General features: G+C 40.4%; 1 protein-coding gene across 3 annotated transcripts in view; it reads right to left on the bottom strand.

Moving 5' to 3' along the window:
- The window catches only part of CUNH8orf37 (chromosome unknown C8orf37 homolog), a 26,258-nt gene that overhangs the window by 1,911 nt on the left and 1,331 nt on the right, over nucleotides 1–23,016 (bottom strand). The window contains exons 2-6 of one of the 3 annotated variants that reach the window (XR_002818099.1): nucleotides 19,764–19,851; nucleotides 15,038–15,102; nucleotides 14,436–14,501; nucleotides 6,869–6,964; nucleotides 474–835 (exon numbers count right to left, since the gene is read on the bottom strand). Coding sequence is in view for 2 of the 3 variants with exons in the window: in XM_004641296.2 (XP_004641353.1) it covers nucleotides 682–835; nucleotides 6,869–6,964; nucleotides 14,436–14,501; nucleotides 15,038–15,102; nucleotides 19,764–19,851 (469 nt within the window). In the remaining variant the exon portion in view is untranslated. Of the gene's footprint in view, nucleotides 1–37; nucleotides 836–6,868; nucleotides 6,965–14,435; nucleotides 14,502–15,037; nucleotides 15,103–19,763; nucleotides 19,852–23,016 lie in introns of those variants that run through there. The other 2 variants (XM_004641296.2, XM_023701390.1) reach the window with 2 other exon arrangements.

Genomic DNA, 23,016 nt, shown 5'->3' with positions numbered 1-23,016 from the left:
TACGGAAAGTGGACAGAGGGCTACGCCTCACCCTAAAGGTTTTTTTTTTTTTAAATTAAATAGCTTTTGATATCTAGATCACTGAAAGGTCAAATAAGAGAAAACTGGTAATCCGTACTTATTACTGTGCATCACACTGCTTTAGGTTGTGAGGTGAGATGAGGTATAAGGCAGTGCTCCGGAACACACTGCGCTCCTGACAGGCTTTAAGCCAGCCATGATCACCTGGCTCTTGCCCTGTCTGAGTGTAGGCCCCTGGGAACCACAGACCTGACTGGAGGAGGAGGCGCAACTCTCCTGCGATGGCCTCCCTGCTCTGGCCAGCTTCCTTTCTTACCCTGCCTGCCTCCATGAGCAAGTTCACACTACACGGTGAGCTAGGCTGCAAATGCTAATGACAGACTCCATAATTAAACTTCCTCTTAACAGGAGATAGATAGGCTAGCAAAGAATCTAGATGTTTGTTACCTTACCACGTGAAACATCCACATATCATAAGGAATGATTCCAAAACATAAGAGTACACTGTCTTCTTTGGTTCATCTGGTCTTCAGAACTTTGCGGTTACATGAAAATCACTGTCTTCTTTCACAGTACATATTACAATGTACTTTTATATCACTGGGCCGATGACTGGAGACTGGGTTCGTGATGGTTCTGTCCAAGTAAAAAGTCTGCTTCCTAATGTTTACCACACACCCAACGCAGCTGATGCTCTGCCTGCAGGTCAGTCAGTTCTTCAATGCTTCTCCAGCTACACTGGCAGGCGTATGCCCGCGTTCCCTTCTTCTTTACCAATTTTGTTCTTAACTTGTGGAATTCTGGCATATTGTTCCTATAAACAAAACAGGAAGGTTTTAGCTTGGTGGCTTTGTCTAGTACTTAATGATGCCAAAAAAAAAAAAGCTCTAATTTTTTTTTTTTTTTTACAGTATCTGAACATCAAGTGACCTTGGGACCAAACAGTAGAATATATGCTTGTGTTCCTTCTGATATTTAGTGCATTTTCATGGCAATCAACTAGTTCTGTTTATTTAGAAGAATAAGAACATAGAAGACCACCATGACCCACAGGGCTGAAGAATGACTGGTCTGTCACACAGAGATGACACGCAGAGAGCAGAGTGGGAGAGGTGGGGTCACCTCCCATCTCATGCTCACCTGGGCCACAGAAGCCTGCACGGAGGCAGCAGGAGAGGCATGAAGGCAACAGGCCTGAGAGGGATTAATGAGAGAGAACTTTCACCCCCAGAGAGGAGGTGCCCAGTATTTCTGTATGTTGGATTCATTTGTTTCAGTGATTTGCTTATTTACTGGTATTATCAGAAACAAAGTAAATGCCTATTCTGAAACGGGTGCTAATAATCTTGCTGGGGGAGAAAGGGGAAGAGGGTTAAAATGAATTAAGATGTGTTATTTACACATGCCAACGTCCCACAAGGAATGTGATCACTACACACTGCAAACATGGGCTAGTACAAGAACAAAAGCTGAAGAGAATGTTAATAATGTTGAATAACTGAATTATGAAGACCATCATAAAAATGATAATAATCATTGGAAATGATGCCATTAAGTAACATACAATTTACTATATAGTTAAGGAAATTAATTATAATTTTTATAATTCATACACTGAGCTTATATAAACAATAAATGACAAGGAAAAATAGACAAAATTAAAAATGAAACAATGAGAAAAATAAAAAGTGAAATGATGAAAGTATAAATGACAATAAAAAGATGGGTGTTTTATTCCCTGTGGCAATCCCTGCTGCAGAAGGTAGGCTCCCAAGTGCCCCCTGGTGGCCAGCAGGCACTGTGTCCGGGACTACTGCACTTGTTAGGTGACAGCCCAGCAAAACCTGAGAGCATGCTCAGGTCCTATGTCTGATTTTAGGAAAATGAGACCAACAACAAAGTGATTTGATCTAAGGTGATGGAGAGCTAGGGAAGAACTGAATAATTTGTTTTATCCGAAAAAAAATTAAAAACACCAAATCTTAATAGGTTAAATGAAATGTCCTTTATTCAATCTCCAATATATTTTGACAAACTTAATATTTGATATATGACTGAATTCTTAGAGACTTTAGGAATAGGAATCATGAGTAGCCAGGGAATTCTTTACTGCATCTCAAATGTTTTTAACTTTAGAAATTATCCCACCATTTTTCCTAAAAACTCTTGTTTTTATAGAAAAGTAAAAGTACCTTATTTAGCTATAATGGCAGGTGGTCAACAAGTATAATTTATGTTTCTTTTTTAGAAAAGGCTGGGATACACTTACTTCTCTTCTCTGTGATATAAGGACCATAAGCAACTGCATAGTCTGTTCTGCTGTGACACATGTCCAGACTGACACCACCAAGACTGTCACAGCCTGCTACACTCTCTGGGCCATGCGGCGAGCGGCTTGCTGCAGACCTTCAAACTCCTCCCTCTGCTCATGGTCTTCTCTGGTTTCCCTTGGCAATCAGACCCCATCCTCCCTGTGTTCCAACTTCTCTCCAGTACCTTACTTGGAGCAGGTCATATCCTTATTCTTAAAACCAAGCCCGAGGGTTTGCACAGCCTTCTGCTTCCTAGTGACCTGGTGACCTAGATACCTGACACATCTAGTGACCTAGATACCTGACACATGGTATCTGACCTCCTTCCTCATCCACCACATGCCCAACCCCTGTACCCAGCCATCCCTGCCCATTCCACACAGCCCCTCAGACACACACCTCGAGTGTCTTAACAAGACAATCTGTGCACCAACTCAGTCTTCCAAACTGCATCCTTATGAAATCCACCCTCTACAGATTCCACTCTCCTCCCTGAGCTTCAGAATTTCAACGGTTCCCATGAACAAGCACAAGGGCTCTTCTCTTAAACTTGTCCTTAAATTCTCCTATTAACGGACTGCATCACAGTCCATCTACGGAAAGTGGACAGAGGGCTACGCCTCACCCTAATGTTTGTCTCTCACACTCCATAGCAGGTCTACCTCCAAAATACATCATTTCCTCTGGGTCCTTCTCATTGCCATAGTTCAGATGCTCATTTCTCACTGGCTTCCACAACATCCTTTCATCAATACCTATGATCCTTGACTGGCCTGGTTCCCATGTAAGTACTCAGTTATCTTTGAAAAATTCAAATCTATGCCTTTCTGATTAAAAACTTCACTGATGAGCCACTGCCTGAAGAGTTAAACCCCAATCCCCAAGTATGGCTTCCTTTGGTCTTTCTGATCTCTTTCTCCCACTTTACCTCTTGCCCTTGAATCTGAGTTGGTACAGTTCCAACTTCTCATTATCTCCCCAAACATGTCATGTGGTCTCACTTCTGTATTAGTTTTTCCTTTTTGTTTTTTGAGACAAGGTCTCATTATGCAGTTCAGATGGGCCTTGAGCTCACTTTGTAGCCTGGACTGGTCTCAAACTCCCAAGGATCCTTCTGCCTCAGCCTCCTGAGTGCTGGGATTATAGCTGTGGGCTACCACACCCAGTTATTTTTTCTTTTTTAAATTTTATGTCTTTGGTACTTGGTTTCACTATGCAGCTTGGACTCACAGTGATCCTCCTGTTTCAGCATCCCCAGCGCTGGGATTACAGGTGTGTACCACCACGCCTGGTCTTAGTGACTAGCTTTGGGTGCCTGGGGCTGGACCAGCAAAGCATGCGGTACCGGGATCAGATCTGGGCTCTTGTGCTTGCCAGGCTCGTGCTTAGACCACTCATCTATCTCTGTGGTCCTATTTTTCACTTTTTATTAGTACATGTTTACAGTACATAATGATTACATTCTTTGTGGGGAGTTGAAATATGTATACATTTTAATTTTTTTCTTTCCCTTCCTCTCTGTTATGGTTGATACATTGTGTCAGCCTGAGTGTTTAAGCCACTCAGCAGGGAGCCAGGGTCCTTACTTTATAAACATCCACATCCTGTGCAAGAGGGCAGGGAGATGCAGTGAGTGCTATACCTGCCCTACCGGGTGGCAGCCTGCTTACAGTGTAAGGGAGGGGAAGAGGCTTATTCTCCGCTACACTTTTTGCTCCCGTTGCTTTTGCTGTTTTCTGTCACCACAAACTGCTGCCCTCTGCCATGTGCCACTTTGCCTTGGAGTCGGCTGAGTATGGACTGAAACCTCCACAAACTGAGAGCTAAATAAATCTTTCTTCCTTTAATTTTGAGTGTTGGGTATTTGGTCTCAGCAATGAGAAAAGTAACTAAGACACCCTCCATTCCCTCCTTTCTTTTCTATCTTTTGATTCCCTTCTCATTTGAGACAGATTTATCTCCTTACGTCTTATTTTCTATATTTTATTCTGCTCTTTATATTTGGGTTTCTCATATACATGAAATCACACATTATTTAAGCTTGTGTGTCTGATGTATTTCACTAACATGAGCTCAAGATGCACCCTTTTACCATGAGTGATTCCAATTCATCTTTCTCATGGTAGAGCAGTGCTCCATTGTGTACACCACTGCATTTTCCTTATTCATTCATCTGCTGATAGACACAAAGGATGCTTCCAAGATTTAGCTATTAGAAACATGGATATACCACCTAAGAGAGTATTATACCATATTCTTGCCAAACCCTAGCTGCCAGGCGCACTCTTCAGGACTCTGAGCTGCCTCCCCTTGCGCTGCACAGTGAAGGGCATCCACTTTGCCCTGTGACATCCTTTCTTCTACCCTTCCTCCATTGTCGCACTGATGGCATGATGTGTTCTCATCTCTCTCACTCAGAACTGTGCTTACTTAAGAGAAGAAACGGAGTCCTCTTTATCTTATGAATCCACAACTAAAAAACAAGAGCTAAGGAACGTTTGCTGGGTAAGGAAACACCACCAATCTCTACAAAATTCGTGTCATATCAACAAGTTACATCCTGTTTGTGGAGACAGCCTTATTCTCTAGTTGTACCACTCTCTTACATCCCAAGTGTATTCCTAAGCATCTCCATGCTGAGATGGTATTTTTATACTGAGAATGACTGCACAGTAAAAATAACTACTTCTTTATTTTTACTAGTGTAACAGATCTGTTTCATCTAAAAACAAACCATGTTTCCAGCCAGGGTGTCACAGAGCTGGAGCAACACAACAGGTTTCCTCTTATAAAGCAGTGCTAGGGACTGAACCCACGGCTCCATGAATTCAAGGGGCGCACATTTTCACTGAGCTACACTCAGTCCACGGTGTTCTTGATGCAAGGACCAGCGAAGTCACCTACATGCTGACTTTACGCCGGTACTCATCACTGTTTTGATGTTACATACATCTTATTACCCTATACTGGTTTTATAAAAATGTATAAGGCCCATCTTGTGAAGATTATTAATCACTTATTAGGCTAGTCAGAAGACAGTAAATAGTCTGACCCCTGGTACTGCAAAAAAAAAAAAAAAAAAAAAAAAAAAAAAAAAAAAAAATTCAGAAGACAGTAAATAGATTTGGAGAGTTCAGAAAAGGCAAAATTAAACTAAAATTAAAAGATAATGTTTCCAACTATTGGAATAAAAAGTGGGCTAAATTTAAGAGTAGGGATTCTGGGCAAGGATTTGGGGACTGAATAAGGCTTTATTTGGGTTGGAAATTGTCAAATGCTAGAAGTGTACTTTTTCCATATATTTATATATTTGAGTGCTTGTGTGCCTGCGTGCGTGCATGCGAATAAAAAGGATTCAGAGCACTATAAGATTTTCACCACAGTTCTTGATGTAACAATTAGGAGAGACTCCCATGGATTTACTTGAGAATGACTGCACTGAAGTAAGTCTGACATTTTTCTTCCTTTCGGTTTTGCTGGGGATCAAACCATGGCCGCACATGCATGCTACACACTAGAGGCTCTAGCCCTGAGCTTACCTCCAGATGTCTCTTTTTCTTTATTGAAAAGTACTGCAATATACTGAGATTGTAGCTGAAAACAATGTTTAGGCATCAGTCAAGCAGGCCAAAGGGCATGGTAATATGTACTTTATTAATGCTTATCTGTTTATTTTTATTTTTTAGATGTATTTTGTACAGGGTCTCACTACACAGCTTGGACTTGTAGTGATCCTCTTATCTAGCCTCCCCAGTGCTGGGATTACAGGCATGCACCACCATGCCCAGTCTCATTGGCTGGCTCAGCATGCCCGGGGGCAGGGTCGGCATGACAGGTGATGCCCAGGCTTAACTCTTAGTAATAAAAATGTGAATGTATTTTTCAAATACATTTCTGCAACTTGTTATATTTTGATGTTTTATAAGTATGTAAGTACAAATTATAAAAATATGAGTAAGCTATCATCCTGACCATAAGGAGGAAGGTTAACTATAAAACAACATAAGGTCTTCAATGCTATGGCTCAAGTGCCACATCATTACAAAGTGTTGAGGACACACAGGAAAAGAGAACAGCTGAAGTTAAGAGTGAGGAGCGCACTATGGAAGATGCTCAGTGCACTGTTCTCTAAGGGACAGACAGGTACACCAGTGGGGACAGCGTCCCAGCAAGCGGGGAGCCTGCACGGTCAGAGGGCATAGTGGCATCGAGGGCAGTACTCCAGCTAAGATCTTATAAGGGTGAAAGCACACTGTAGGGGGCAAAGCTGGGCCTGACGGGTCTTGAATAGCACGCTACAGAAGCTGGTCTCTTCTGAGAGTAGAAGGATAATGGGCAGGAGAATGGCACACTCAGAGCTCTGCTTTAATTCTGAGCAAGAGAAGAAAAGCTTGTAGGCACAAAAATAGTGAAAAGGCTACTTGTAGCAGACAGAGAAGAAAGAAAGGAAAGGAAGGGTGAGAGAAATACCAAGGAGGTAAAGGTCACACAATATTGGTACATTTTTCACAGAGTGAAGTTCTTTAGAAACATACCTGAAAAACAGATAATCGCATGATTTGTCCCACATATAATCATTGTAGCTCACTACCCTGAAATCACAGGCTATACAGCGTAGACAGTCACATGCTCTGTTCAGAGAAAAAGAAATGTAATTAGATATCACTGGGATGCTTAAATATGAAAATATGGTGATTTATTCTTAGAATATTCTAGATATTACAATCACTGAATGATAAAGTATCTGGTACAGATGTGAAGGACTATTTAAATATCCAAACTTTCAGGTTATTTTGCACACGTCTCCTCTAATATCTCCCATACTGACACACATGTGCATATGTATACACTACAGAGACAAAAAGTCTTTTACTTCTGAGATGTTTCAAATTGTCTGAGGGAGCTCTCCATTGACGCTAACTTCTTTGAAGAGCTCCCCTTCTTACTGAACTTTCTGAAGATTCCTCTGTTAGGGGCTGGTGAGATGGCTCAGTGGTCTATAGCACCTACTTGGAACAAACTTAGCGAAGCCCAGGGACCACGGTTCAATCCCCCAGCACCACATGCCAGCCAGCCCCGCCCCCTGGTGGGCTGAGCTGGCCACACACACACACACTAAATAAATAAATAAAATTAAAAAAAAAAAAGATTCCTCTGTTAAAGAATGTGCTGAAAGGAAGCTGTCTTTTCGATAACTATTTCAGTGCTGTGTCGGTATCTTACTTGTTTCTGTCTTCCCACTACTTGGCATGTATGAATTCAATTCCTTACTTAAAAACTTTACTAGGGGCCGGGGAGATGGTTCAGTGGAATAAGCACTTCCCTGGCAAGCGCAAGGGCCTGAGTTCAATCCCCGGTTCTGCCAAAAAAAAAAAAAAAAAAACCAAAAAACAAAAAACTTTACTAGCACATACTGAGCCAAATTACCACAATTTTGGCTGCAAATCAAAATGGATAAGAACTGAATCAAATTCCAAGGGTAAGGTCAATGTTGACTTTATGGGAAATCTGATTCTGGTTTGTGAACAGAATCATAGAAAGAATTAAGTTGAGGAACTGAGGTAATAAACAGAGGAGGATAAAAACACAACAACAAACAAACAAACAAAACCCCCAGGAAATATCAGAAGGGAAGGGGGTGACAGTTTTAAACAGGGTGTTTACATAGGCCTCACTGAGAAGGTACATCTGAGGAGTTTTACTAAAAACTACTCACGGTTTTAAGACGGGAGGAAAAGTGCACACTTGTGTGCTGAGACAAGATACAGCGAGGAGTGAAATGCTACTGATGGCGGACAGGATGGCAGAGGGAGCTATAACGATGCTTAGCTTATAAGGGCAGTCAAAAGCCGAGAAAGTCAAGGGACAAACAATTCTCAAAGCATAATTATGCACACATCAATAAGACCTTAGAAGTAAAATGATAGCACAGGACAAACTAAAAAAGGGCCATGAATCACTGCTGATTATAATGACTTGCACAGTGATTATGATTTACTCTAAAGAAACATCTTAGGGCCAGTGAGATAGCTCAGCAGACCAAGTGCCTGCTTAGGCAAGTGCAGGGACTGGGATTTGATCCCTGGTACCACATGCTGTGCTGATCCTGCCCCCAGGCGCGCCAAGCCAGCCATCAAGACTGGGCATGGTGGTGCACACCTGTAATCCTAGTGCTGGGGAGGCTGAAAACAGGAGGATCATTATGAATCTGAGCTGCATAGTGAGACCCTGCACCAAATAAATTAAACAAAAAGAAACATCTTCAATCATTTGAAGTATTTTAAAACCAGAATCAACAGACACAGTCAATCATCTAAAACTTAAAAAGTAGTAGTTTTTAAGACATACTCTTCTCCCCAAAGAGAAAAGACAAGTAATAGAGCAGAGAACACTTTCAATACATGCTCGCATACTTATATTGCATGAAAAGTGTTTATAAATAAGAGAAAAATATAAAAATAATAACCACACTAGTACAGGCAGCAAATAATACCAAAGAGCGTGGATTCTAAGTACTCAGCACCTGGATTCAAATGCTGGTTCCAATATTTATTAGCTCTGTAAGTATGTAAATAACTCACATTTTTACAACTCAGTTTTTCTGTCTGTATAATGGGATAAATAAGAGTACTTACATGCCTCATAGAATGAGGAGGATCTAATGAGTTAATTCTGGTACAGTGCCTGGCACAGAGTGTTTATTAAAGGGTTACATAAAGCATTAAAATTTAAAGCAATCATGAAGTTATCTTAATCAATTAAGTTAAAATTAGCATTCTCATACACTAGTATATTTTGAGAAAAGCGTGGCACTGTTATTACTATCTGAGGTGCTGGGGCTCTAAGCCTAGCCCACGGGTGTTCTCTCCCTGAACTATACTTTCACTGTTTTTGATTTTGAGACAGGGTCTTGCTAAATTGCCCAGGCTGGCCTTGAACTTGTGATCTTCCTGCTGGGATTAAAGACATGTACCACTGGGCCTGGTTTTCTGGTGCTTGCAAATCCTGTTTTGGAAAAATTACATATAAATAAAAGCAACAATATATAAGAATGTATCTCATGAATTTTTACTGAAGATTATTAAAGTGACAACAAAAGAAAAAAAGATACCTCTTGAATATCTAGCAAAAAGTAGGTAGCTGATAAAGAAAATTAAGTTAGATTTACCTTCTGACCTGGAGGGATATCCAAAGCAGGTTACACAGGAAAATACAATATATCCCTGTAAAGTTGCAGTGCAGAGTTCACAGCCCTAGTCACTAGTGGAACCCCCTTAATTCACTGAAACTGCAAATATCTTCTGCAAGTGTTATTTTGGTGGGAAGTCTGCAAGCAGCCAACCCGAGAGCATAGCTCTTGCTGCTGATTGGCTGCTGCCCAGTAACCCATCTGGGCAGACGTGCCAGCATTCCTTCATCAAAACAGGCTGCGATACTGTCTGTCAGTAGCTACTGTAGCTATGTGCATGTTCTCAGATTTGTTTTTCTTTAAGTGTAGGATCCCTAACATGCCAACCAAATGCTCTGCACCTTCTAAGGCTTCTGGCATGAAACTAGGTGCCAGAAGAAGTTTAAGACATGCCAGGAGAAGGCTGATCTACTGGATTTGCTCGAGGAGCTAAGCAGTGATGCTACAGTAGCATAACAGGCACTTAGACCCATTTCTCTGACCACACTTGGATATGCCTTTTCTCCCAATTCACAAGTGCTCTAGGAATGTGACCCCTACGAATTCTGGGGTCCACCAGACACTACAGCATGATCCTATTTTTACAAAAACAATCCAAACCCTCTCCTGCATAGATGGGTTTAAATTAGAAGGCAAATGGAGCAAGATACAGGTTATAGTATGCAGCTAACTCTGGTTGCCTAGCAATGCTGGAAATGAAGGAGAGATTGTTTTTCTTTACAGAGTTTTCATTTTAAATAGGCATATAATACTTCCATAAAACATAATAAAGACAAACCCATTGTAAGATTGTTTTTCACTTCCTTCCCCCCAAAATTCAGATATGTTAAGTTCAAGCTGTAAAACTTTTTGGGCCTGAAAGTTTTTATGATAATGAATCCTTTATTTTTCTAAAAATATTATTAATAACTAAAATAAGTATTTAAAAGTCTAGATGAGTTTCATAAGCAATTCTGTATTTTCTATGAAACTGTTAGCAATTTATAAAGCTGTATTTGTACATACAGAGATTCAACACAACGACACTGGTACACATCTGAACTCAGCTTCTGAATGCACAAGTGAGGAAATGCAGAACGACGGCTCCCAAAGCGACCCTAACTTGCTTGCGTATGCATAGACAGTTTATTACTCTATTGCACAAAGTGTTAACTTTAATGCCTTAATACATGTGTGCAATTCAGCTGAAATACTGCTGCTGTGGGAACTATAACTTAGAATTTCCTGACATTTTTTATGTGAAAAATCTCAACCACAATGTTAAGTACAACATTTTAATTTAATTTAAAAATTTAGTAGTTTATTCAAATCTATTCACACTACCACATTTTCCTACACTGCCCTATGAGAAAAATAAAACTAACTAGCAGCTAAGAAATCATTCCACTGCTACAATTCACTCTATTAGATCATAATTAGTACAAGTCTATGGAATAATTTAGTCTTACAAGCAGTTTAAGAAGTAAAATTTGGCTTGAAAATAATGTCTTGATTTTATCTACACTACTCATTGATGCCACCACACTTCCAGCTACTATTCTTTCTTTTCACAAACCAGAAAATCTTCCTTCTTTCTCACACTGAGAAAAGAACTCAAATCTTTATATTGCAAAACATTCGTCACTACTTACAAACCAAAGCACTGTCCAGGAATCAAAGAAATAAAACCAATAGGCAGAAAAGACTCAACTTATGCCCTTAGCATATAAAAAACTTTGTTTTCAGGGCTTAGTTTTTTTTTTTTTTCTTTCATGACTATGTAGATGCTCCCAACTTATAATTAGGCTACATTTTGATAAATGTATCCTAAATTAAAATGTAACACTTTTTGGTTTTCTGAGACAGGGTCTCACTATGTAGCGCCTGCTGGCCCTGAACTCCCAGTGATCTTCTTGTCTCAACTTAATAAGTGCTAGGATTACAGGTATGTGGTATCACACCCAGCATGTTTAATATTCCTAACCTACCCAACACCACAGCTTGGCAGTACCATTGTGACCTAGTGGCTGCATTGTAAAATCGAGTTAAAAATTCTGGCTCTATCTGGATCTTGTCCCCGCTCCTCCTAGGTGAGCTAACCAGCACACTCAAAAGCGCTCTGGACAGTATAAGAAACTTACACATAAAGTGTTCTATGTGTACTCAAATACATGTGTCTGTCTTATGTGTGCCAATTCTGGGCTGAAAGGGGCAGCGGATGACTGTACTTCTGTGCTGGGTGAGGAAGGTCCGCGAATATACACATTTAGCTGTGCTTATGTAGAACACAGTATTTCCTCTTATAGATGTGTAGAAGGTAGGAATGGATCTGGTAGATTGTGATAGGACTTTCAAGATACAAAAACACACTGGTTTTCTGTTTGCTTGTTTTGAGACAAATGTCTTGCTATGTAGCCCAGGTTGGCCTCCAACTCAGTGATCTTTCTGCCCTAGCCTGCTGAGTGTTGGAATTACAGGCATGCCCCACCATTCCTGGTTCAAGTTGCTCTAGCCACTGAAATTCTACCTACAAGTAATACTTCTCTATGGTAGAACTAAAAGCACACATATAAAAATACTATATTCAAGAAAAGTTTTAAAAGCCAGTATATACTTTTTAAAAGACTACACTTAAAATCAGAAGCACCTGTAACTAATCACTGATAACATATTTCCTGAGATAAAATGGAAACACAATGCAACACAGGATTCTCGTTTTGAGATGGGAGAGCAGGATGAGCTGATGGGAAGACATGACAAGCACAAGCCAAGGTCCCTGCCATGGTTAGCTCTCTTCCGCCTCACAGGCACATCTACTATGTGTACCATATTACTTTTCATCCTTACAAGGACCCTGTGAAATATGATCAGTTTTTATGGGACAGGAAAGTGAGATTTTAGAAGATAACATCGTCAGACCTAGCAAGCTTGTGAGGGGCGGAGTGACTCGGTTGTTCTCTCATGAGCCCTTCTTCTTCAAGCCTCAGTGGAATCGTTAGCTCTTTACTTGTTTCAGCCACTCTCCTGCTTTCTCTCTCTTTCTCTCTCTCTCTCTTTTTTGGTAAACTACCCCAAGGCTCAGGGTGTACATTTAATGCATTTCAAAAGACAAAAGAGGGGCTGGGGACATGGCTCAGTGGAATAAGCACTTCCTTGGCAAGCGCAAGGGCCTGAGTTCAATCCCTGGTTCCGCCTCCTCCCAAAAAGAAAAAAGACAAATGAGAAAAGATCAATTGAATATACAGTGTATAAATTAAGCAGGTAAGATAGCAGGAGACATGGCAGAGAACAGTGTCACTTTAATGTTAAGAGGATGAAAAGTACAAAGGGAAGGAGCTGGGCATGGTGGTGCATGCCTATAATCCCACATTTGGGAGGCTGAGGCAGCAGGATCGCTGCAAATTCAAGACCAGCGTGGGCTGCAAAGTGAGACCAAGGCTGAAATACAGGTGAGATCCTGTCTAAAAAAAAAAGAAAGGATAAATGGAAGGTAGACATGCCAAGTTTCCAGTGCAAGTGAAATATCTGACCCAGGCTTTAGCTGCAGGTGAAGGAACTAACGGGAAAGGAGCAAGTTCAGAGGTAATGCGAGACAGATGGCAGCTCTCACAGGCCTCCTGGACAGGAGACGGTACTCAAGGCAACACTTCAGGGACACTACCTTGAATACTGCAAGTGCAAACTCGGAAACTGTAGCTCATGGGTGACTTGATGGATGCCTAATTGGGAAGTGGCACTGGGACAGGCCCAACTGAGTCGGTCCAGGTAATTCATGATTGATAGCAAAGAGACTACACTATATGGCTGGGTTTTTTTTTAGGCATTCCTCTGTACGTGCTGATTCAACTGTCTCCTGATTCTCAGTGACAGTGCCTGCAAGGGCAGCACCCTCGGGGCTCAGCCTGTTTGCTGCCTGGTGGTGCTCCTGAGTAAAGCAGGATTCCCAGACTCCCAACCTCACTTGGGACCCAGACTTTCCTTCAGGGCTCCCAGGATCTACATTAGCACCAGCATGATCCTCCACTAATGTCTTTTTAGATCTAACTCCTATTACTATTGTAACAATCCTTCAGAAATCTGGTTATTTGCAATCATACAACCCAGTATTTTAAAGGAGTAACAGAAAATAAAGTGTTTCCTTTTTTTTCTTCTTTTTTCTTCTGAAATTGGGGATTGAACTCAGGCCCTTGTGCTTGCTAGGCAAGCACTTATTCTACTGAGCCATCTCCCCGGCCCCTAAAGTATTTTCGAATTAGAAAAAATAGTGATATAGGCAAATAGGCATCTGCCACAAAACAGAATCCAAAGTAGCAGGCCAGCAGAAAATTTTCTTTTACACTAGTCTTTCCCCCTAAATTACACAAATGCTAACGGAACGTGCTACCACAGAAGCTAATATGAGCTGGGGGTCGCAGCATCATGACTGCTGTAAGACTGCCTAGAAAGAGAAAGCAGGTTAGGAGCAGGCAGAGAGAAGGCAAAAAATGGTGGCTTTCTGCTTTTGAAATGTGCAAAATCAAGTGACTACACGAGCAATTTTGGATAATGCAGACCCATAGCTTTACATGTTGCCTGGCTGTCAGTATGAATCAGGCGTCACGCGAGCTGCACAGACTACTTCACCTACTCTGCCACTCATGGGCTTCCACCGCATGCAAGGAAGGTCACGCCCCTGCTGCTTGTATCACCTAGCTGGGGCTTCATGCGAGACTTGGAAAAGGACATTAACATGCAAACAGTGTATGGCGACAGCACTGCTTTCAATAGCTATATCCCAAGAAGAAATGTGTCAATAAAGTGTTCTTAGGTTGGTCAAACAGATACATTTGTCATAAAACTGACTAATGTCAAGATGATAAGAACTCTGCCTTTTAGCAACAGGACATCAAGCTGTAAAACCTGTAAGAAAGTATAACATGTTTGTGATACCCTACCTCTGTGAATTACGTGTTCCAATCCCACACGGAACCATGCTTCCACCAAGGTATACTGGGCTGCAACTAGACGTGTTCAACAGATGGAGAAAAATGAAAATTTCAATAAAACAGAAACATGAGAAGTTAATTTGGCCACACTGACTCTATGTCCCTGTGATCAAATCGTATTATTTTCGCTAGCAAGCCAGTGATTTCAAAGGAGGTATTTACTACAGGATCACTGCTTTATTAGGTATCACCTGTGCATTCAGAAACACTCAAGGAGTTAAAATGAGTCACAGAAAAATGTGTTTGCCAAATAACGTAAGGGACAAAGTAAATACTAAAGACTGTAACAGAACATTCATTTTGCAGGACTGTTCACACTTTAACATGGCAGAGAATTATTTACAACAGCAATAATCTCCTATTTAATTTCCTTCATACTGAGGGGTCAGACAATAGGAACCCTGAGATATTACTATTGGTCTTCCTCTTGAAAGCCAGCCAGTGCTTTATTCTTCAGTGTCGCTGCTGCTTAAACGGTAACAGAATCTACTAGATCATGCTCACAGTGGTGGCTCATGAGAGTATAATTCACCACAGCAATCTCCACTTACCTTTTATGGGGGCCTTGAAGAGAAGCTTGAACAGATGTGTTACCTGAAGGCTTAGATTTTAATTTCTGTCAAAAAACACAAAACAATAAAAGGCCCAGAGCAACTTGGAGAATTACAACATGAAAAGTCATACTTTCATTTTATAACAAGAATATTTTAGAAATAACAAAACTTCTGGTGGCATCATTTGTTAAGTATCTGAAATTAAAATTATCAAAGCCTTTTGAAAGCAACAGAGATGTAGAACAGAATTTGCAAACTACTATGGTAAATTCTACTCCAGGAAGTTGATATATTGCCATTATTAGCATGCTAAGATTTAGTCACTTTATAACTCTTCAGTTAATACCAGAGTTAAATGATTTACTATGAAGGGCCTACTATTTAAAACTGCATTCTGGAAAAATTCAACTTGAGAAGGAAAAAAACCTCAGACTCATTTTTTAAGGCTGAGAATGGGACTTATCTGAACTAAAAATAAACTAACCAAACTCCTGTGTAACCTCAGGAATATTAATTTTGATTGAATAGAAATTCAGCCAATAGATGTTCAAGGAAAATATAGCACTATTTAGTCAGAACCACACAGTAGTACTATATATAGTTATATAACATCCCCATCATTAGCAAGCCTTTATTAAGTGTTAACTGGCATATGATACTGAGCATAAACCAATCACATACTAGGACCACCGCCAAAGAGAGGAAGTGAGATGGAGAAAGGGCAGTTTAAACTGTGCAGGGACATGTCTTCATTTTCTTTAGTGGATGAGGAAGTCTGATGCCAAAAACATTTTTATTTGATGTTAAACAGAACTGGAAAATTATTTGATACATCACTGAAATAATGTGTAGGAGTCTGTCTTGAGAAGTGTATTTCATATAGCAACTGGGCTCACAATTGTGACTCTAAGCTGGCACACTGTGACATCTGTTCCTTGACTTTTTGGTGTGGGTCTGAGGGCAGGTTAGAAGTGCACCAGACTGAGCAGAGGTGGGTGAAGAGCAGTGTTTTCAGGTGGTTACACGGCCCCCAGGACAACAGGGGCAGGAACCATTCAGTCCAGGCACCTCCTTTCCTCACTGTTTGCACAGGCTTACTCTGCCTGGAAGGTTGGAAAACCAGATATAACAACAACAAAAAGGAAATACACACGGTTATTTCTTCATAATCATAAGAACTATTTTTATTTCAAATTACTAGTGTTTTTGATTTTTGTACTATTGTTTTTGGCAGTGTTAGGTATTAAAACCAGGGCCTTGCTGACACTGACAAAGGATCTACAAACTGTGGTACAGGGTTTCAGGGTAAATCCTGAGGGGATCTGACTGATTTTGGCAGATACGTGTTACATTTCTTGATAAATACGTCTTGCTTTATCTTGGTCTTAACCATCCAGCAGAAAAGTATAAAAACGAGGTATAAAAAGTAAAGCCATATTAATATGCTGAGCTGTAAAAGGCTCAAGTCAACATCTTCTGACATTGTCAGTCCTACAGATAACCCACTACTATTATGGACTACTGGACTATACTGGAATATCTTGCTGAATTCACACACCTACAATATTTAAATGACAATGGAATACCCATCTCTGACAAAACAAAAAAGGGGATATAAATGAAGGACCATTTTGTATCTGTATATACAAAATGGTCAGAATAGATCTACAGCTACTTTCTCTTAATTCAGTGAGAAGATTTATACTAATAGTGTTTGGACAGGGTATCATGCCTGCATCTTGTACTATGAATAACTACTATGAAGACAACAATATGCAATGTATTAATTATTGTAACTGTCCTACTAACCTGTTTTGAAACTGTCTCATTGCTATTTGTTTACAAAAAAAAATCCAGGGCCTTGGACATGCTAACAAGTGCTCTACTCTGGAATTACATCTGTACCCCCACAGTATACCTTAAATCCTAATATGGTAAGTTTTGTCTGTGTCTGAAATAACGTGAAGTGAGGACAACGTCTCATATACAGGCATGTACATTATAGCAGGGGGCAGGGAACAGAACTGCTCAGATGATTAACAACAAGATCATGTTAGTTTCTGGCACTATTCCCATACTATCCAGCACTGATGGCACACGTATTTGGGACTTATGGAATATATTATATGACTTCAACAGTGCTCTTTTTGATGTAAGTTAGCTGTAGGTGTCAGGTTTCTAGTTTACCTTTAGAAGAACTGAAAATGTTAAATTTAGATTCTAAAATCTGTATTAGTCACTTGATTGTCTGGCTGACAAAAATACCAGTAGCTCCTATCCATAACACTACCATTACCATCTTTAATGTTCTCTATCTTCAAAAACAAAACCAATACTGACAGTACCTACCTGTAATCTCAGCACTTAGAGATTGAGACAGATCTGTGAGTTTGAGGCTAGCAGAGGCTACACAGCGAGTTCAAGGCCAGCTTGAACTAAAGACCTTGTGTCAAAAAACCAGACCAGACCAGACCAGACCGGACCAAAAAACTAGAATAAGTCCTTCTGGGTACGACACTTATTTTAAAGCTTTTTTTTGGTGGCCTCTGTAAACTAGACATCTATTTGATTTCATTCTTTGTATCTAAAAAATAAATTTCACAGACTATGCTGATAACATAATATATAAAAAATATAAGACAATTACTTAGAAAATAATATGGCAATGAATAGCAATAAGGTGAAGATAAACACACCTTAAGGTTCAAGAATTTCCCTTCTAGGTTTATGCAACTTAAAGAAAAAAAAAACACTTGCCTGTGGGAAAAAGATGACACAAAATAACTGATTAAATGCCATCTGCTTAGTATAATACAGATAGAAAGGATGGTAGTTACTTCTGGGAAAGGAGGTAGCTGCGTAGGATTTGTAGAGGTCATAAACCATCTCTAATTTGTATTTCTTTAAAAAGAAGACACAAAATAACTGATTAAATGCCATCTGCTTAGTATAATACAGATAGAAAGGATGGTAGTTACTTCTGGGAAAGGAGGTAGCTGCGTAGGATTTGTAGAGGTCATAAACCATCTCTAATTTGTATTTCTTTCAAAAAAAAAAAAAAAAAAAAAAGCCCAGAGAAGTAGATATAGCAGAATATTAAAATAGGTTTGGTGTTATAAGTTCAGTATATAGCTGGCTGCTTTATTATTTTAGAAATCTCTTTGGGGGCTGACCAAATAGCTCAGCGGATTAAAGTGCCTGCTTAGGCAGACGCAGGGGCTGGGGGTTCAATCCTGGGGCCTGCTGTGCCAGCCATGCCAGCTGGCCCAGCCCCTGGGGCGCACTGAGAAGGCGACTGAGACTGGGCATGGTGGTGTGCCTGTAATCCCAGCACTTGGGAGGCTGTAAACAGGTGGATCACTACGAGTCCAATCTATGCAGCGAGACCCTGTACACCCTACAAAAAAATTTCCTTGGGATTGAACCCAGGGCCTTTCAACATTTCTAAAATATTCTGAAGGCTGGGTGTCATGGTACACGCTTGTAATAACTGTGCTTGGGAGGCTGAGGCAGAAGATCATCACAAACTTGAGGCCAGCCTGAACTACATAGTGAGGCCCTGTCTCAAAAAAATAAAAAAAACCCCTGAGTTGTTCAGGTTGGCCTCAAACTTCTCATTTTCTTGCCTGAGCTTTCTTGCCTTAGCTCGGATTACAGGTGTGGGTCACCACATCTGGCTATTTTATGAATTTTTTTATAAAGTTAAAATAGAGAAACATTTAAAAGATTAATATATTAATGATCTAGTCACTGGCTCTTAGGATAACTGAATATCCCATTTGAGATGCTAAACATATTGCTGTAACAAAAGCTGCTTTTGGTCTTGTAGAGAGGTCTTTTTAGCGCCTACAAATAAATACAAGTGACCAACTTGATCTGTGAACTGACTTTTACATTAACAGCTTGTACAATCTTCTATTGCTGAGAAATGAACAGGGAGACACGCAGAGAATTCTGAGTACTTTTCTTTCACAATTCTTTTTGGGTTGGTCTTTCTGAAACAGGTTCTCGCTATGCAGTTCACACTGTCCTTGAGCTCACTTGGTAACCCAGGTTGGTCTTGAACTTGCAACAATCCAGAAGGCTGAGACAGCCTCAGCCTCCTGATACTGGAATTATAGGCGTGTGAAACCACGCCTGGCCCTCCTCTACAACTCTTTGAGCACTGTAACTACAGAAATATAGATATGAGACAAAAGCCTAATGTCCCAAAGGAATAAGGAGCAATAGACAGAGCCCAGGGAGAGCTGCTGTCTCTCACTTGTAAATTCTGGAAAGCTGGGATTCAAGGCTGCAGATAACAGCTTCTCCCGCTGGCACCCTGTTCTTTGATCCCTCAAGTTTGGGATGTTATTGGTTAGCATTTGTGTGGACCTAGTATTAGGCAAATGGTGGAAGTCAATAGAGATAGTAGTTAGTAGTTTGTATTCACTTAAGTAATTCTGCAGATTCCTTAGCTTGCCTTTAGCCCTCAATAAATGTGAGATGCTTCTGAGGCTCTGGGCTCACTTGGAGAGAGACTAATCTCAGTAAGACCTCTGAAACTATATTCTTCAGGTCTTCCTGTCGTTTCTTTCGGCACCAACTCATAACAATTACTTAAGTAACTTTCTTAAAAGTCAGAGGATTGCAGGGCGCTACTGTGCCTCCTTTAAATTGCAAGGCCACTCTCCTTGCCTTGGGACAATGTACGTGTTACTCCACAGTATAACACTTCACTTACACGAGGTTTCTGGTGAAAGCTAGGCTCTTCAAATATTTCATTAATCAGACTATCAAGATCATCTTCTTTTTTAAAGGTTTCTGTTAATCTGCAAAGAAAACACACACACACACATACAAAAACCTTGCAAGCAGATAGTATGGGAAGAGTTTTGTTGAAAGTCCACCATTAGCAGTGATAATAGGAGAGTAAATATGTTTAAGAGTTCTTCCTAAGGCAATTCAGTACAAATCTACATATATTGTCCACTATTGTATGCTTGAAAATAGGACATAAACTCATACACTATATTTGAAAGAAAACTGAAATTGCTTCTAAGTTACATGAAACATTTTAACATATCTCTTTACTAGAAGACCCAAAGATCCTACACTCAACTGAATGGAAAACAAAGTGCCAAATGTTGGAATGGTTCAACCATCTCTTTATGTTCGCAGCAACAACATCACTGGCTTGTTAATACAAAGGGTTCGTGCACAGAATCTCTATTTAAACACTAACACTGGCCGGGTATGGTGACACATGCCTGGAATCTCAGTGCTTAGGAGGCTGAGGCAGGAGAGGCCACCTAGTCTATATAGTAAGTTCAAGGACAGTCTGAATTACACAGTAAGTCTGTCTCAAAAACAAAGCACAACAAAAGCAAACACTAACTGAATGTTTACTGGTTCCCAGGCAGGCACTGGCCTAAGGTTTTATTATTATTTTTTCATTTATATATTTGGTACAAGGTCTCACTAGAAGCTCAGACTCATAGTGATCCTCCTGTTTTCAGCCTCCCCAGCGCTGGAATTATAGGCGTTGCCACCATGCCCAAACTTGGTTGCTGGCTCAGTGTGCCCTGGGGGTGGGACCAGCGCAGCATGCAGGACTAGAGCGATGGAACCCTGGTCCCTGCGCTTGTCAAAGCAGGTGCTTAGACCCTGACTAAGGTTTTATATAAGGCTATCTTAATTACTGCAGGTTTTGGGTCAAGAAAAGACACATATTCACAAGCTTGCCCAAGGTCATAACAATTGTGAATGCCCTGGAATTGAAACTAGGACAGTCCACATATCTAATACTGCATAAAACTGGTTCTTTAGGATATATCCTGTAGATGCTGTCTATCAACTTCATAGCTTCACTGGACTGTTAAATAGTTTGCTTTTATTTTTTAGTAATTTTAGTACAGGGTCTACAAGGTCTCACTATGTAGACTGGACTCGTAGTGATTCCCCCTGTGTTCAGCCTCCCAAGAGCTGGGATTACAGGCATGCGCCACCATGCTCAGTCTCAATTGTCATCTCAGCGCACCCCAGGAGCGGGGCCAGCACAGCATGCTTGGGATGGAACCCTGGATGGGCACTGTGTCTGCCTATGTAGTTGCTTTAACCTGCTGAGCTATTTGGCTGGCCCTGGTTTGCTTTTAAAAGACAAGTATTTTTGGTCAGACTCTCTAGGCTTAGGAATATTTCCTTACTCTTTAATTTCTTAACATCAGGAATGTAGCCCTTCTCTATGTCTGCTTGGAATAAGATAATTTAATATTAAATAAAAAAATCCAGAAATGGCTACCTAATTTTTTCATCTACATCCAGGCTTTGCCACTTTGTTTCCCCCTTTTTTTTTTTTTTTTTAAATTAATGTCTCTCTACACTGGCTTCCTGCTTTGCCCAGAAGTATGCTTCAGACTTACCAAACCAAATCCAAAGAAGTTCTTCCTCAAACAAAAATGAACCTAAAAAACAAACTACTTGAAAAACCTCTTGAAGCTGCCACCATTTCTTGCCAACTGAAGAATGATCTATAATCAATTTTTCTATTCCTTACAAGTAGACTTGATTTTGCATCAGGTGGTAACCTTGACACAGGGCTTTTCAGCCTTGGAGGGAAGTGTGTGAGTGGCTGTGGCTGCTGTACTAAGTATGGACTCTACCAGGTAGAGCCTATATTTTATATTGAGTGTTGGGTCTGTGTTGCTTTTTTGCTTTGCATTATTTGTAGCTATCTGGCCAAACAGTTTTAACACAAATGACAACAATAGTGACTCATTAGTCTGTCTAACGATAACACTGAAAAATTTAATGCATTAAGGTGGGGTGGAATACTAAAAGCACTAGATTTATTTATTTAGAGATAGGGGCTCCCTATATATCCCAGGCTGGCCTCCACATCCTGAGTGCTGGGATTACAGGTATGCCCCACCAAACTTGGTGGCTTTTTTAACAGATTTTTTTTAGAAGCGTAAAACTGGTCATGAAAAACTGTGTTGGGAGAGGATTCATGGAAGCAGCAGTACTGGAGTCCTTTCCATATGAGCTGCCTGCCACAAAACATTCTACCTCTGCATGCTAATTCTCTTCATATGAACATGCTCTGGAAAGCTCTGATAAATTCTCTCCATCCCCTCAAGGAACCTAAAAAGAACAAAACACATTGGAAAACAACACTGCTGTAGGATGCCAACAGGACAAGCAGATGTGCTGGCATACAAGGTAGTAAGATATAAATTAAGGAGACTGACACTGTCATAAACATTCAGCGAAACAGGATTGGCCTATTCAGAGTAGTCATCTTAATTCTATTGTTTGTTTTTTAATACTGCTTAGTACTCAACTAATTTTTTTTAGAAGAATTTGTTTCTAAACTCCTTCAGAATCTTTTCAATATTATCTTCTCAAGTGAATTTTTATAAACAAATGCCAGTCTTTAAATTGCACATTTTTATCTCTTTTGTGGAAAGTAAATCTATCTGGTGAACTAGGTTGCAGTGGTGTTGGATCTGGGCCATCTATCCACGCACGCACACCAAACTACTAATGGTGCTGTAAGTTAAAAAGAATGTCCTGTTTTGGATCGATCCAGAACAAAGTTCATAAGCCTTTCCCAAACATTCTAGGCAAGAGGCACTTTCCCAAACATTCTTGCAAGCTACTGCTGAGCCTCCTGAGGGGCCAAGATTCTGAAGGACAGGATACAAACGTTTTGTTTTTTTGAAATTGAGGAGGAAGTAAGGTGAGCTAGTAGGATCTATTAAAGACCATGTGGAGGAAAAAACCACTGGTGAATCTGAAAGGCAGTGTTATTGGGGTCAAAAAACCAAAACCAAAACGTGTGCCTGTAGTCTCTGCAGGAGGGAGATGGAGGCAAGAGGACACATAAGCCCGAGTTTAAGGCCAGCCTGATCAATCCAGAGAGATCCTGTCTCAAAACAAAAACCCAAATTTTCACATGGGTCCATTAACTTGAGGCAGGGTAAGAAAGGAATTAG

Source organism: Octodon degus, unplaced genomic scaffold (genome assembly GCF_000260255.1).
Source record: "Octodon degus isolate 3935 unplaced genomic scaffold, OctDeg1.0 scaffold00134, whole genome shotgun sequence".
Classification (NCBI taxonomy): Eukaryota; Metazoa; Chordata; class Mammalia; order Rodentia; family Octodontidae; genus Octodon; species Octodon degus.
This window is presented reverse-complemented; position numbering and strand designations above follow the sequence as displayed.